The 17,276-nt window shown below is 32.8% G+C and overlaps 1 protein-coding gene across 14 annotated transcripts in view; it reads right to left on the bottom strand.

Annotated features, from left to right (window-relative positions):
- Positions 1–17,276, bottom strand: part of Lar (tyrosine-protein phosphatase Lar) — an 855,139-nt gene that overhangs the window by 202,054 nt on the left and 635,809 nt on the right. Inside the window, exon 1 of one of the 14 annotated variants that reach the window (XM_074118737.1) lies at positions 13,493–17,250. The exons of the other annotated variants lie outside the window; for them this stretch is intronic. Within the exon in view, the coding sequence (XP_073974838.1) occupies positions 13,493–13,514 (22 nt within the window). The 5' untranslated portion in view covers positions 13,515–17,250. Of the gene's footprint in view, positions 1–13,492; positions 17,251–17,276 lie in introns of those variants that run through there. 14 annotated transcript variants of the gene reach the window in all.

Genomic DNA, 17,276 nt, shown 5'->3' with positions numbered 1-17,276 from the left:
GTTTTAAGCTTATTAAAACTGTCCGGTAGGACAGTTGTATAAGGGTTGACCATCAAAAACTGCCCGAAAAAGTGTAACGTTGAAAAACACCCAACTTTGACAATTTTTTTCTCTTTTTCTATAAAAGATAAAATTCCCAAATTTTCTTTAAATCTTACTCCAAACCATCCTTTATAACTGTAATTTTTTTGCAACCACCCAGATCTAATAGGTTTCGAGAAAAAAGTTGCTAAAAATGAGCAAAAACGACTTTTTCAAAAAATGTTCTTGTTCTTGTTCTTCTTGTTCTTCTTGTTCTTCTTCTTCTTGTTACCTTTTTTGTAAACAACGTAGCGCCTAAACGCGTGAACCGATTTTCATGAATGAGGTGTCATTCGATTCGGAATTTTATGTAGATGTGCCTTTTGGGGGTCTCGACCCTGTACATCGAATGGGAGAGGAGTTAGCCCCCTTTATGTAAGGCCCCCTCCAAAATTATTATTACTAATTACTCTGTAAATCTTGGCCCGATTTTGATAAAATTTGGTAGGATGATAGGGTTAGGGCTCCCCTACCTAACAATAAAGCGACGATCTGCTCTTACACTTGTTAAGGGGAAGTATAGCAAATTATCGACACGTGAACCGATTTTCATGAATGAAGTGTCATTCGAATCGAAATTTTGTACAGATTTGTACTTTAAAAGTCTCGACGCTATGCCTCATAAGGAGGAGAGTTCGCCCCACCCAAATAAGGCCCTTTCTAAAACTATTATTACCAATATTTCTACAAAGCTTAGTCAGATTTTGATAAAATTTAGCACGAAGAAGTGATTAAAGCTCCTCTACGTGGCTGTGAAGGGCCATCATGCTCTTACACCTCCTAAGAGGAAGTACTGCAATCGTTAAAATTATCAATGAGTGAACCGATTTACATCAATGAATTGTCGTTCGATTCAAAATCTTTGCCTTTTAAGAAGAAGTACTGTAATCGCAGTTTATTTTTCTTGCTCCTCTTAAAAGGAAGTACTGAAATCGCAGTTTAATTTTGCTATTTACGTACAAATACCTTCCTATTTTATTCAAAACGCTTTCTCAAAAAAATGGTTATTGAGGATGGTTTGGGGACCGCAACTATAACCATTCTTTAAAAAGATCTCTCCAGTGGTAGTTACGGTTCCGATTTAACACCTTATCAGGTTATAATGATAGAATAGCTTATTCCAAATTTTAAAAAAATCTGTAAAGCAGACGTAACTTTGCTAATAGACAAAAAGGAAAATTTATCCAAAAGGTACAAAAATCTCCTTAACAAAAACTTACAGTTTAAAAAGTTAAGTATAAGGGTTGATTAAACGCCAAAAGGTACACAAATCAGCAAGTACCCAACATTTCATTAATACTTCATTGATATTATTTAAGTAATTTTACCGCATTAATTTTCATTAATATTTTTTAAGAATTTATTAGATGTCACATACCCTTATGCTGGCCAGTTCATTCATAATAGTTATAATTGTGATAAAATGTATATTATATCTTCGTATAAATAGGTACTTTATTTTAATTAACTCTACTCCAAATTATTCTTCTGATTTCTCTTTAATGTGCCCTTTATTCTGAAGTGGTCACATATACATGCATGTTAAATTAGAAAAAGACAAATTTAGAGTCGGCTACTGTTTAAATTTGAATCACGGAGGATTTAAAAGAATATTTCAGTCTTGAATTCGTCTTACCGAAATATTTGTGAGGACAAATAACACACAGTTAATAACAAGTAGATTATTCAACATTATTTATTCATTTCTCAATTGTAATTTAATTTAGTTCCCCTAATTTTACTTATAGTAAAATACTGGAATAATTAGCTGTCCTAAATATATGCATATCTTATTTATTTTATATTACATATACACAACATTGTGGGAAGAACACCTAGATGGAGAATGTAATTGAAGAAAACTATATTATTTACGATAAAGCCAGATTGACTACTACATAAAATAACAATTACTTTAATCGAAGAATGAACTTAAACCGACGATTTTTATTTAAAAATAAAAATAAATAAATAAAATCATTGATGTATGTTGGTGTAAGCAATTTTTAAAAAAGTTTATGAATTTTTTAGCCTCATATTTTTTATTTTTTATAACGTTTTTTTTTCATTTGTAATTAATAGTTTGATTATTATAGATAAATAGATATTACAGTCAATCTAAGTTAAATGGTGTGCTACTTGAACAAATATTTTGTAGATGAAAATATAATATACATTTTATCATAATTGTAACAAAATAATATTATGAATGAACTGGCCAGCATAAGGGTATGTGACATCTAATAAATTCTTAAAAAATATTAATGAAAATTAATGCGGTAAAATTACTTAAATAATATCAATGAAGTATTAATGAAATGTTGGGTACTTGCTGATTTGTGTACCTTTTGGCGTTTAATCAACCCTTATACTTAACTTTTTAAACTGTAAGTTTTTGTTAAGGAGTCTCTAGCTGGGTCGGCACGCGGTACCTTCGGGCTTCCACATACTGCACCTTGCTGAGCAAGGTAGGGTGGAGCCCAGGTATATTGGAGTATATATCCAACTCATCCCCTCTTGACCATCGATCCAGTCGACGAGGGGGAGGGTGGAATATATGAGTCCGCTATTAATTCCTCATTTAATTATTTTTATAGAAATGTAAGTAAATTTGGTCTAGGTGAGGAACACACCAGATTTAATGTACATTTCAACAAGATCAAAGTTATAGCTCAAATTAACTATAGCTGAAATGCAACGAATTGATTCGCGATTGAATTTGTGCATAGCTAATAAAAAAAAACGCTTGATTTTAAAATTTTAACTGATTGAGAAGTGATCGTCTACTATATAAGAAGATCAAACATTGCTTAATATGCTAGGATTGCGATAAATCAACTACATGAAATTATTAAGCTGAATTAACAGGACTTCTTTTTCAAATGCAATAAGTCGCTGTTACACATGTCGTTGTCTTGACGTGTACTTCAAGAAACGTAACGGTTTCCGCTCAAAAGTTGTCTCTAAGCCTGGTATGCGAGACACAATGGAAGAATGGTGGTTCCTATTTTCATGAAAAAAAATCACAAATTCGATCTTAAGATGAAATACAGACTGTTTATCAGTTCAGCTTGGTATAGATATCTTGTAGTTAACCCGAGTACACTATCTGAGCACTCAAGTATTCTTTTCTGTTCTACGAGTACTTCACCTTGAGTTCCGCAACATTCTACGGTAATTTTAAAATAGCTCACTTCAAAGTCAAAAAAGCATAAACTAAGTATAAACTAAACATAAATGAAACTATTTTGTACTAAATGAAGTCAATACTTGCACAGCAGACATTTGGGCAACTATTCGCTAGCAGTGGATTAGGGCAAACTGTTTTGCCCTGGCATCAGGCCAAAGTTTACGGTTACTAAGATACCGCTCTAGTACAAACCTCCTCCACTTTAGCCGCCTATATCCCACCACTAAAAACTTTTAAGAGTGAAAACTAATTTTAAGCAAAGTTATTTCTAAAGAACTTCAGCTTAAATTTCATACAAACCTAATAAGCTTATTTAGGTAGCTTAATATTTCTTTTAATTTGATGTTTACACGGTTATTTTACTTACGCTTACGCTGTTTCGTGAATTTTTGAAAATTAAAATTTGCTGAGAAAGAGAATACAGTAAACAGAAAATTTATAACTTGTTTTTCAGGCGGATTTTCCCTCTAACTTTTGGTTAGGTTTAATAATGGTGCGACGAGGAGAGTTAACAAATTTAATTGGTTAGAAATTCATCAGGGCTTAAATTTTGAGGAAAAGGAATATTTCTGGTCACTATTGATTGTATTTTCCTCTAAAATCCTCGACGAAGAATTGAACGTGGTAACACAGCTATTAGCTTGCGTGCCAATTCTCTAACTGCGAGGTATAATTTGTGTATGAGAGAGACAGTTGAGAAGTTACACAAAGTACTTGTAAATACTCGATAATCCTAAATTAGAGAGAATTTTTTTTAAAAAAAAGCGTTATAATTGCGTTAACATAAAGTTATATTAAATATTAAGTTAATATAAAGTGAAAGGAAGTGCAAAAAATTGCATTACGGATACAACAAATTTTGTCACAAATATAAGTATATAAAAAGCAATAGTGATAACGGAAACTGGAAGGTTAACTTTGACATAGATAAAAAATGGTAACCCATCTTTGGGTTCACATTAACACATACTGGGTCAGACAGAGATATAGCCGTTGCAAAAGGCTACTAGGGTAGCCAATCGATACATTTATTGGCCCACAAGGGAAGAATTTAGGATGTGTGTGAAAGGTGAGACACCCTAAATCACACATAGCTCAACCCTATAAGGGCCGAAAACCCAAGATGTGTATTTACGTAGCACCTTTCTGTCAGCGATACTCTCCTGTGGTAGGAGTAGTAACATATTAGATGACCCAGAACAACCAATAGCTTCCAGCAGTAACCACTAGGGAATTTAGGCTACTATATGATTTTTTAGTATTTATCCAGGTTTATTTTGTAAAAAAGTTTTTTGATATTTCTGTCTTCAATCTGATTGCGAAATTTAAAAGCCTTTTTATATTTATATATTAAAGGAATCGACTATTTTTTTCAGACGGGCTTAACGTTCAACTACCAATTAGTGACGTGGAAGGAGCGGAATCAAAAACTTTAGTATTAACATTTTTTATAACAAATAAAAGTAAGTTACACTCGGGAATCGAACTGGGGATTACCAACTTTCAAAACCACGCTTTTTCACCAACCCCCTCTCCCAAGAGTGCCCAAGACACGATTTAATGAATAGCCACCTATGTATATAACATATATGAATATATATACAGCGTAAGGGCAAGCTCTAGAGTTTTGAAGTTTCCCCAAATTATACATGTGCCCCTGATATGTAAAAATAGTTTTTGGAAATCCCTCCCCCTCTAAAACTATGTGTAAGTGTGCGTACTCGCCTTGTGCCTGTGTGAGGGTGTGGGTGGTGTTTAGCGTAACTCAAAAAACCAAAAACCAAAAAAAAAATCACGCGTCTGAAACAGAAAAATGGTACATGTTTGAGACTCAATTCCCGTCCTCCAACAGACAAAAGGCTTTCAAACAAAAGTGTCGAGTTTTTGTATTGGGATTTGGTATTCAATGTTTCTGGAAAATCGTTGGACTCATTCTCGAGAAAAACGTGTAGCACTTTTCTGTGATTTGCCAATTTTAAGATAGCCTCAAGATAGTAAGCACGCAGTTACAGATCATGTGCTAAAACAGTTTATTTATTAAAACAATATTATATATTTATATTGAATATATTATAAACATATATACTCAATAGACTTTGAAACATGTTTTTTTCTGACGAAAAATCCATTTTGAAAATTTGATACTAGTATACTGGGAGAAAGAGATGGTAAATAACTGTGGCTGCCCCTCATGTACGTTCCATGTACCATTTAAACACTAACAGTAAATAAAAAGACAAATAGATTTAAGGAATAAATTGTTAAATATGAGGATGAGTTAAGTAAAAGTTAAGAAGTACGAGTAAGAGCCATGGAAAGAAAGAGATGGCCGTTCTACACCAAATAGACCAACTACTGTTAATAAAGAAAAAGGAAGGAAAAGCGTTGGGACACAGAAATAAATCTATAGGAAATTCTCCAAGCGAGACAAGTGAGGGTTGGGCTAACTTTGTCCAGTCCCTAAGGGCAAGAGAAAGAAAGGCAATCCCCATAAATCCGAAAGGGCAAAAACGATTAGATAGGCTTTTTTCTTTTTTTTACTCAGTTTGTGTTATGTGTTTCTATGTGTAGTTTACGACAACCAGTTCTTGAACCACTGCTACCGGCGATCTTCGGCAGTCAACGGCGTTTAACAGAATTGCACGTTCCCTCCTGGACGAACAAGAAAAAGGAGTTGCTTCTTACCTTTTTTTTCATATGCCTGAGGCAAGAAGAAAGTAGGAAAACTTTAAATCTTATCATTTCTAGGTAGAAAGTAGTTTGGATCATTACAGTTTCAAGGATCGAACTTGATACAAAAAAAAATCAAGAAGTACTTTGGATACTAAAAGTAAATTTGGAAAAAGTTGGAAACAGCAAGACAAGAGATAGTCAACTTGGTCCATTACGCCTTTTATGCTTTCACGATCGTCTAATTTCGACAAAGGTGGATATGAAAACGTAAAATACAAAAATGGCCGCGTTTTTTTAAAATCTGTGGAAAATGATATTAAATTTATAGTAAAATTTGTGTGGCTCAATCGTTAATCCTGTAGTGTCGTCAATCACTTTTACAATCTAACAGAGAAACCGTCTGAAGTTTTCGAAAAAGGGGGCACCTTCGATTGTTCTTTACGAAAATTGAACCAGGCATCAAATATTTAGTTTCAAAGTTTTTAGAATCAAAGATCTCTTTAATGATATATGAGACTACTATTTGTATTATGTTTGTTTATTTTATCATCAATTTAATCAGTTTCCGCAATAGTAGACGCTGCATTAAGAAAAGGCAACGTTAAAATGAAATTTTTAGATAGATTAGCTAAAAATCTAGGGTAAAATCGGGTGAGATGGCCAATCGGGAGAGATGGCCAACAGCCGAAATTTAACCGAAATGTCGTCCGACGGCGCTGCGTGGCCTCTCCAGTGATGAACCTTCATGTCTGACTACAGTGAGTTCATTTTGGTCTGCGTCAAAGCGTTATTAATTAACTCAGAGAATAAAAACATTATCGTCTCAACAAAATATTTTATGATATTTACTTACTGCTTGCTGCAGCGAATGTATTTGTCGAAATTTTAGTGTTGTTTTTTACATATTAGATAAGTACAGTATACATTAATGAATCCTAACTTCTAAAACTGTCAAAAAGTACGCGTTGAGTTATGTTTATCATGTTGGCCATCTCTCTCCAGCATTCGGGACAGATGGCCGTACCAACAGTAGGGATAGACGGCCAATTATTTTTATTTTATTTATTTTTTTGAATATATTGGTTTCGTGACCGTAAATTACTAAATTAAGGATTTAGAATTGGCGAGGAATCGGTCAAATAAAAACAAGAACTCGTCTTTTTCACCAACGTTTCGACAAATATATTGCCTTCTTCAAGGCATGGATATTACAAATACAAAAATACAAACAATTTAGGGAATGAGTAATGTAGAAAATCAGTTAACAAAATTAACAATTAACAAAAACGTTAAACACAAAACCTCGGAAAAACCTAACTTCTGTGGCGGTATCTGTGTGTATTGTTTTATAGTGTTCCATTTTTTGGGCAATTATGTTGACTACTAATTCTGTATCTATGTAAGGGTTCGTAAGGGTTTTTGGTTTTTCCGATGTTTTGTCTTTAACGTTTTTGTATTAAAAGAAATTTCCCAGTATCTACTGTATTTACTCTTTTGTCAAAGTTTAACATTGTATCTGTCCCATTTCTTTATAGTCATTACCGAAATACCGAAAAAATTAATAAAATTAATAGAAAAAAAATATATATATTATTGAAAATATTAAAAAAAGTAAATATTAAGTAACCATTCATTTTTTCTGTTATTTTTACGGTTTACTAGTGCAATTTGATTTACAATATGTGGCCATCTCTCCCAAGATACATTGGCCAACTCACCCAACCCAGTGGGGATAGATGGCCAAATGCTATTTTTTTTTTTTTTTGTAAGAATAAAAAAATGTTTCCCTTAGGATTTTTTCTGAAATTTTTTCCTTATCTTATGTTTGTGAGCGTATGAGGTTTCCAAAAATAATAATAAAGTAAGCCTAGCCCTTGCCAAAAATTTGCAGGCACCATCCAAATAAAATGGTGGCCATCTCATTCTACTTTACCCTACATGGAAAAATTAAGGCACCTTGGTAGCCGATCTGTTAGAGACGAGACCCACAAAGAGACCAAGTATTGTGAAACTACGTGGTCTAGGCCTTGGATTTTATCTAATAATTAATGTAGAAAATTTATTGTAAATATTTTTGCTAATCGCCTCCATCCACAATTCTTAATTAGGTAGCTGGATTTAAAGTCCGCCTGAGAAAATAGGCATTAATTTCCTATATTTTACAACTTCAATAAAAAATTACGAGAAGTTTGCTAAAATTAGTTAGTGCAGAACCATTTGGTAGCCTAAGTTAACTATCAGAAAAGAAAAAATAAGTGAGGTCGTTTAAAAAGGTGGAACCCTCTTGACCTCTTATTAATCTTATCTTGGTTAGATCATAATTCCCCAATAATATACGATTCGGAAGTTAGAATTGGAATTAGAATATTTATTTAGAACCTAAATCTCTTAAAACTAAAGTTAGTCAAATTACAAATAAATATTTAATTTCCAAGCAGACATCACATCTTTGAACAAACGTAATTTTTTGAAAACAAATCTAAAACTTTCCCAGCTTACTAAAAACAATTATAATTCTAAAATTTAAAAATTATTAAATGAACATTAATTAAATAGGAACAGTAGTTTTAGCATTTGAAAATCTGAAGATGAATGTGACATCTGGTAGGCCGAGAATTCGGAGTGGAGTTAGATCGAAAGTTTTATTGAGTTCAACAGCTCAAGATGGCCATCTGGTAGTCTAACTGAATAAAACTTTTTGGTTGAAGTAAAAGGGGAAGAAATGTTACTTTTTTCTTGGGATAAAACAAAGAGATCAAAAATAATCAATTTTCCTTTAATGAGTAGCAAAATGTTATTCAAGTAATGGATTTCATTTATGATTGAGCCAGCACAAATACCCAACAAATAGATAATTATGTTTCCGATCAAATATGGTTCATCAATTTTAATGCAAATAAATGAAAAATTGGATGGTAGATGTTCTAATTAGTTATGAAATGGGCAGAATTTAACACTTTATTGAACTCATATTATCTTTAAAGGTGAGCAAAGAGATGTTAACTACGCTGAATATGCAAAAATTAGCTCTGCAAATAACAAAATTTGATGAAATAATATTTTTATATTTGGAAATCAAATTAATTAGTAAACATCTAGAAGTTAAGGTTGGATACCCAATTCACCAAATATAGCAGCTATTTGAAACAAAAAGAAATCATATCATTGTAATTTTTCGCTGGGTAAGATCAAAAGACTTGACAAAAAACCCAAAAAAGTTGTATAAAGCTATAACCACCCACTAAAACGTGTTAGTATTCGTGGTTCTGCTATCGGGAACCATCACAATGCATCGGCACCTTCACCACCGTGTCCTTCTTATCACATTAACACAATTCTGCGCATAGCTTAATGAGTTGAAAATAACCAAATCTAATCTGATTGTGAGCGTCTATTTGGTTCCATATTTGATATTTAGTTTAGATGCCAACAAAAAGATGGCACCATAATAAGATTTCAGCAATTATAGGTCTATCAAAACTTAACACTTTATTGAATCGAATGTTTCAGTTTAGAAAAAAAAAATTACTCAAAACGGCTTCAGTTTATTTAAACTTGGTACTGTGATTACAAAAACACAAAAATCTACAACTTGTACTTCAAAATTTTTTCTAGAATATTCGTTTAATAAGGTACATAAATCCGTATGAGGGAGCGAATTGATTCCTTCTAGAACTCGTAATAATAATAAGAGACAATCGTGTTCGTATCGATCGCAGATGTTTTTGTTTTTTGTAGTGGAAAAGGAACAGGTACTAGTTGGTACATGAGCATCTTGATTAAAACGGTTCAGACTTGAAAATGATGTTTTTAAAAGAGTTTCTTTCATTTTAATCAGTTTTTTTTGTTTTTGTTTTAGAGGTAATTACAAGAAATTTTGATACTTTACTGTTTACCAAGATATTCTGAAGATAGCCGAATGCTTGAAGCCAATCAATCAATGACCTAAAAATGAAGGAGTCTATCAGAAAAAAGATTGCCGACGTTTTCAGCCAGACTGGCACTAGAGACTTACTAAACTGGTCAGTTAATTGTGGACATTCCTGCTGATCTACATTTTGAGAGCAATACAAGTCAATTAAATTAATCGAACGAGAAGAATCGAGAATGAAAAGCAGACATATACGAACTACTTGAGCCAGTAAATAAATGCTGGTGAAAAATACAGTATTATAAAAGGAAAGAAGGCATAAAGATGAAAACAGAGGCGCATTTATAACAGGGAAGCGCAATACGAAAGGAAGAACGAGGTTGTGAAAGTCAAGTTAACTGGCCGCGTCTTCCAAGCCAGAAAGCTGAGGGTTGAAGAAGGCATGATTTGCTAGAAAGAAGGGAACAGTAGTATGGCAGTAAATAGAAGTACAAAACCTCATTTTACATCATCACAACAAAAATGGGCTCCAGGAGGAAAACTGTTTGGCTTCTTTTACTTGACGGCTCTCGTATCCTCCTCGGTGGAGTGAGATGCCAGGGCCGAGTGGAGGCGGAGAAATGGTGTGGAAGGAGAGTGTACAGCGCCAACAACGCATTAGATAGCGTACAGCAACACCCTAATGAAATAAAGTTTGAGTAACGACTGTGTATATTTCTACATTAGCGGGGAGCGGTTGGAGCCAACGGCGGCAACAGGAGCGTTTGGCTCTGTGTTTGTAGCTGGGGCCCCGTGATTCATGTCTGTATATTAGCCTGTCAGAGCTAAGGCAGCCTGGCAAGACTTAATTGGAGGTTATATTAATGCTAGCGTACCGCCTTTACCTCCCATAGCACCGGCCTATAACACTAGTGTAGACTCCCCCTCTTACAGCAATACCAATTGGATCAATCACTGCCTTCTAAATCGAATTAAGAATGTGGAAGAAAAACGCTTTCTAGTAAAATTTTCATAGACTTAATTTAATGGTACCAAGTCTGACTTTACCCAGGTCAGTTTATTTTTCATTTGCAGTTACACCAAGATCTCCGATTTATTTTCATTCTGCTATAAATTAATAACAGTTCTTTAACTGGAAATGAGATGTTATCTTAGCTAAAGTGTTCAAAAGTCGAGACTTAAGCATTATTTTGGCTCTTCGTACCAAATAAAATTACCCAATTCCGTTTTTAACACGTAAACAGAGTTCAATTCCTTTGAAAATAAAAATAGTTTCAGCAAATAATCTAATCTAAGAAACTTCTTATAAAAAGAAGTTTTTCAGCGGTTAGTGGTTCGGATCTCGACGCGCCTACTTCGGCTGAAGAGGTCAGGATTGAGAAGTGATACCCAGCTGAAATAATTATCTTGGATTTGCTTAGGAACGACAACCTCTCAGAAATGTTTCCCTAATTTATTATTACTACATCTGCTTAGGAAAGATTGTAGATAGACATTAATGCGTGGTTACTTTTATTTATTCTAATTTTACGAATTATCATCTATTAATGACTCACAACGACGGCTTATTTAGCTGCTGAAAATTATTGTAGAATTTTGTACATTTTCTATGCGACTTTGACCATCAAATTGTTCAAATAAATTTAAATTTACAAACTGTAAAAGATATCTAATTCCATAAAGTAACAATAGCAATAAAAATAAATAAATCATTAGAGATTATTTTATAAGAAATGATCAGTAATTATCATAAATAATTAAATCTTGTTATAAAACAAAATAATTTAATTTTTAATTACTTAATTAATTATCTAAGTTATTAATACCTGCGAAGGTTCACTTTTTTTTCATGCCTGTTTTAAAATAAATAAATTAAAAGGCATCAATTATGTAGCTAAAGAGAGAAGAGAGGACGGTAGCAAGTGAAAGAGTTTTCTTTCCATCTAAAAATCACATCTTTATTCATTAACCAGGATTATAATATCCACACTTTCTTATTGCCAAGTGTTTAAATAAAAATTTATAATATTTAATTTATGGTTCTCTAGGTAATTTATTTTTGGGATTTAGACAATAATAATTATGATAAATTAAAAAGAATAATGTACCAGTTGATATGAACTTCACTAATTGAAAGATTTGACGCGTTCATTTTTAGATAATTGTGTCTTCATTTTATGTGTTATGGTTGAAATTATTGTACAAATTCAAAGCAGCTGGCGTATTTGACATTCCTGGCAAATCGTACAGAGCTAATCATTCTGACCGTCATATAACGGGCCAAAATACATACTTTAAGATCGCAGAGCTGCCAAGTGTATTATAAGTAAAATAATACTTATTCTTTCATGGGGCTTTACATCCAACTTCACCAAATTAGATGGTAATGGACGAAGGCGTCTGCCAAACATACTTTACTATTAAATACTAAGGCCTAGAACGGGATTAGAACCGAGTATATGCCAAATTACATATTAGCTTTGCAGGCCTAGCCTCTAAACCTCTCGGATATCGTAATAGTTATTACAATAGAATTTTTTACAACAGCACTTTACGCTCAAAGGGCGCTGAAAAAGGAAATATCTACTGTCCAGATGCACCCTTAATCTTAATTAAATTTTCCAAGATAATTACCAAAAAACCAAAAAGTTGTAGATTAATTCAATGCGGGTGCAAAGTTTAAAGAACAATTGTACTTCGTCTGTGATTTTGTCTTTCAACGATTTATAAAAGTGTGGAAATAAAAAAAATAATAAAGCACTTCAATTAGATTGCCATTGTAATGGAGAATAGATTAACAGAGAAAAGTGATTTGGCCAGTGTCCGAATTAAGCAAGATGGACTTGTGAGGAGTGATGAGAAACAGGCAAGCTATTAGAAGCAAGTGATGAGCGATGATGCCGATAGCAAGGGATGGTTGGTTTGAGATGATGTGATGCACTGTTGTTTACATGTCTGTATTACAAGCAAGAGACCTGGGCAAACATAGCGCCGCCCCTCAAGACAAACACCAACTGTGCTCGCCTCCAAGTAAATACTGAACTCTGGCAATTCCACACAACTTCAACATTTACACCACAACTCATCATCTTACACACCAAAAATATTCTATTTTAATAACAGAAAGTAATTTCCTTATTTATACTAATATGTATTCACTTAAATAACTACGTACGACAAATATAATTTTCAAATAAATGTATTTTCCGATCTCTTTTTTCTAACATGAATTCAGAGTTCAATATATGTTAGGATGTTCTATAGGGAAAACAAAATGAATGAGAAGAATCATTTAATCACACAATTCTTTGAAGTGAACCAATTAAAACGGAAATTTCAACCTGATTCGCAATTAAAAAGATATGAAACTAGATCACTACTTAACAGACAAAAAAAACATCAACCTCGTTTAGACAAAAAAGGTTTGGACAACCAATAATAAATGGTAAATTTAAGCTTACAGTCGACTGAAGTGAAATGATTAAAGAATACATCAAGAGGGTTTAGAAATTAATTTAAATACTTTTTGTAGTTTTCAAAATCACAGAATTAACCTTACACTGAACGTAGTCAAGACTTAGCATTTATATTAATTAAATAATAACATGCTATTTTCAAGGAAGAATAATAATATTAAAATTGAAAATTGAAGTAAGTAATTGATAATAAAGACTTACTTTGAAGAATATAAAAGTCCATCAGTATCTCAATAGATCACCCACCAGTCCAATAGCACTTGGCACTTGACACTATTTAAAATAATTCACAACACTTTTCGTACTGAAACTGTATACCACGCAATAAGTATAACTTAAACACAATTTATTCAATAGAAGTTTACCATAACACGCACTAATATTCACATAAAAAATCACGTTAATAAAGAAACACAACTAACGAGTTAAAGATGGCCGCCGGTAACTGGCCAGGCAGATCAGTTGTTAAGTTATCTACGCAGTGTGACCAACTTTTTTTCATTGATGAATAAAATAAAATTCCTAATTCGCTAATTATATATTCACTAATTACATTGTACTTTTGTAGATTATGAATGAAAATAAATGAACAAAAAGTTGGTCAGTCTTCTTAAATACCAGCTGATCTCCCTGGCAAGTTTCCGGCGGCCACTTTTAATTTGACTTTTTAAATGAATATTAGTGATGGTTTTTTTTTTTTTTTTTTTTTTTTTTTTTTTTTTTTTTTGCATTAGCTGTTAAGCCATAGCCACAGATGGTTTGTTAAAGTGAAGTGTACTTTATTAAATGTGATTAAGTTAATTCTTAGTGCTTGATGTACAGTTTTAGGGCGAATAGTGTTGTGAATTATTTAAAAAATTGTCGAGTGTCAAGTGCTATTGGACTGGTAATCTACTGAGATGCTGATGGACTTTTATACTCCTTAAACACTTTAAACACATTCAGTAAATTAGTTTTTGTAATGTAAGGTTTTTAGGTTTTGTTTTTTTTAACTTTGTCTCACCCTTTCAATGTGGAAGATTACAATTGTGCAGATTTTCGATATGCCGAAAATATAGTAAACAATTTTCGGCCCTTGAACTTGAAAAAAGTAGTTGGTACAAATCCTTCTTTGTGAAAGTCCTTTTTTTGTACAAATGCTGAAATATAATTAATGAATTCTAGTAGAGATTTAAGGGATATGCATATTTTTTGAGTAGTTAGTGCTTTAAAATTGTAAAATTGAAGTTGTGAGAACGTAAGCAGTTTCACACGACGATAATTTGAAACAATTGTAATACTTCCTGCTAGTAAATGTAAGAGCAGGACAGCACTTAATTGTTACATAGGGGAACCCTAATCCCATCATCCTGCCAAAATTTATCAAGATCAGGATAAGATTCACACAGTTATAAGTAACAAATGTTTAAGAAAGTGCCTAAACATAACATAGATGGGGGGCTAACACCTCTTCTATTGCATGTACTGCTTTGTGGTCCCCAAAAGGCACAATTAAATCAAATTCCAAATCGAATGGAAATCGGTTCACGCTTTTGGGCATTACGTTGTTTAGGAAAAAAGTTACAAGAAGAAGATAAAGAACATTTTCTAGAAATGCCGTTTTTGCTTATTTTTGGCAACTTTTTTCTCGAAATTTATTAAATCTACGCTGTTGCAAAAAACAAAACTTGTAAACGAGGATTTGACCTTTATTTTAAAGAAAATTTGGGAATTTTATCTTTTATAGAAAAAGAGAAAAAAATTGTCAAAGTTGGGTGTTTTTCAGCGTTACGCTTTTTCGTGCAGTTTTTGATGGTCAACCCTTATACAACTGTCCTAGCGTACACGTTTAATCAAATTTCGTGCAGATGTTTAAAAAAATAGATGATCAGTGAACTGAGAATAGAATGTTATTAATACTTTTTTAAAAAATAAAAATAAAATGAAATTAAAAATAAGAGGAATAGTACAAAAGAAAAAGTACTGAAGGCTTTCTGATAAAAATCCGTAATAAAACGACATTCAACATTTACCTTAGAAAAAATGTAAAGAATGTTTTATCACTTGTTTTTATTAAAGAGATTTTAATTTCAGTGAGTCCCGTGATCTGTAACGCAATCGTACCACAAAATCGTTATCTTGTTACAAACTCTTTGTTCTGAAAAAAAGAAAATGAAAAAGAGGTCGCAACAAAACAATAAGGGCAATTTTATTCCGCCTTTATTTTTTTCCCCCGGATAAAGGAGCAAAATTAAAGGGGAAAAAAATGTAAGGATGAAACACATACAACGCGAAAGAAATTTGAGACGACGCTTCTGAAGTGGATGAACGATGGGTGAAGAGGAGTTTAGTAGTGGAAGAGACCGAGAAGAAGATGGTGTCAAAAAGGAACTGGTATGGGAAGGCCTAACAAAAAGCGCGAAGGTCTCTTTTATTCGGCATTTCCTTTTGCTTTAATACTTAAGGACAAACGTTTATTATTTCAAAGAGTAAAGTGTGAGAAAGGCGTACGAGCTGGCGAATATCCCTCAGGTTGGTGGAGCAAGATTTCTAAGAGGGAGCGTAAGAGTGGTTTAAGTAGATCTTCAGAGGCTGGCAGTTTGCGGGAGACAAACATCTGGACAATGCTACCCAATTGTAAAGAAAAGGTGTAAGGTATCTTCTTACATTTGGCACGACTATGCCACTCTCACCGGCCGATAAACCCTAACCAAGTCGACTAGAACAACTCTTCCATTGTTCTACCAAACGAACGATATCGGGTTTTCCTCTTCTTTATTCCTTAACCATCTCTCTATTATTACACAATTCTAATGAGTGTTTCTTCAGAATTTAATTAAACCTTCTCTTCTTAACCTGAATAAAGTAATAAGAAACAACAGAGAATAATTGTAACCACAATATTTAGTAGCAACAAGCTGGCCTGAGAGGTAGAGGATATAATCGTCTTTCTGAGTTCAGTTTTTTGATAGCAACGTCATTACTTCCATTGTTCTTACTAAATTGAAGTAATGTGGGATTTCTTTTTCGAGTTTAAAGTGATGAAGTAATCTATTTCTGATACAAATTCCACGAGTAAAACATCTCGCACCATTTATTTTGTTTTAATCTAACTGCTTTTAGTTTGCTTCCATTGTCGCCTACAATTACTAACAAAGATGGCTGATATTTTATTTATGAGAGGTTATTAAGCAGAAGCAAAAGTAACTTTCTTAACAACCATTAGAGCATGACACAAAAAACATCTTTAAGCTGTAGCTTCTTTTTCTCTTAGGCAACTCTTTTGAATTTAAAAGTACCATTTCCTTTCTAGTGTTTTAATACTTTTTAAAATTATTTTCTTTTCCTGCAGTACGTTCTCCATTTACTTGGATTGGTGGAACTACTTGGTACAACAAATCATGTGGAATACGAGACTGTTACAGACTACTTCTTAGTCCGGCAGACATTAGAAGCTCTCATTAATTAACAACCTATGGATTCACCAGTAAACTGTCACGCAACGTATTTGTCATATTTAAGTTGCTACATTTCAATTTAAAAAAGAGAAGCGTACAGAATTTGGCAGCCAAACAGTTCTCAAACTCGTAACTGGTATTTTGAAACTTCACTAAACTTATTTTTAATTCTAGCAAATTAATTAAGGCTCTTCCCAAACAGAACAACAGATTAGAACAAAGAACAATTAATAACTCGTATCCAATTGAATAATAAAAATATCTGTATGTAACTACAATTAAAAAAATAAAAAAGAAAACACATTTTCACAAAAGAAAATTCAAGATGGATGTTTACTTTTAATTTGAATACCACGAAGATGAGCTTCCACACACTGTATTTGTACGTTATTCTCTTTGCGTTTTTTATTACAATTCCTGCAGGCTATAAGAACGTGAAATTATATACAAAATATATACGCTTTATAAACAAAATACGAAACAATACTAGTGAATTTAGTACGATTTCTACATTGAAATAATTCATGCATAATTTAAGTTTTACTTAT

This window comes from Rhodnius prolixus, unplaced genomic scaffold (genome assembly GCF_049639745.1).
Source record: "Rhodnius prolixus isolate KJV_2025 unplaced genomic scaffold, Rpr scaffold_1, whole genome shotgun sequence".
In the NCBI taxonomy this organism is placed as follows: Eukaryota; Metazoa; Arthropoda; class Insecta; order Hemiptera; family Reduviidae; genus Rhodnius; species Rhodnius prolixus.
This window is presented reverse-complemented; position numbering and strand designations above follow the sequence as displayed.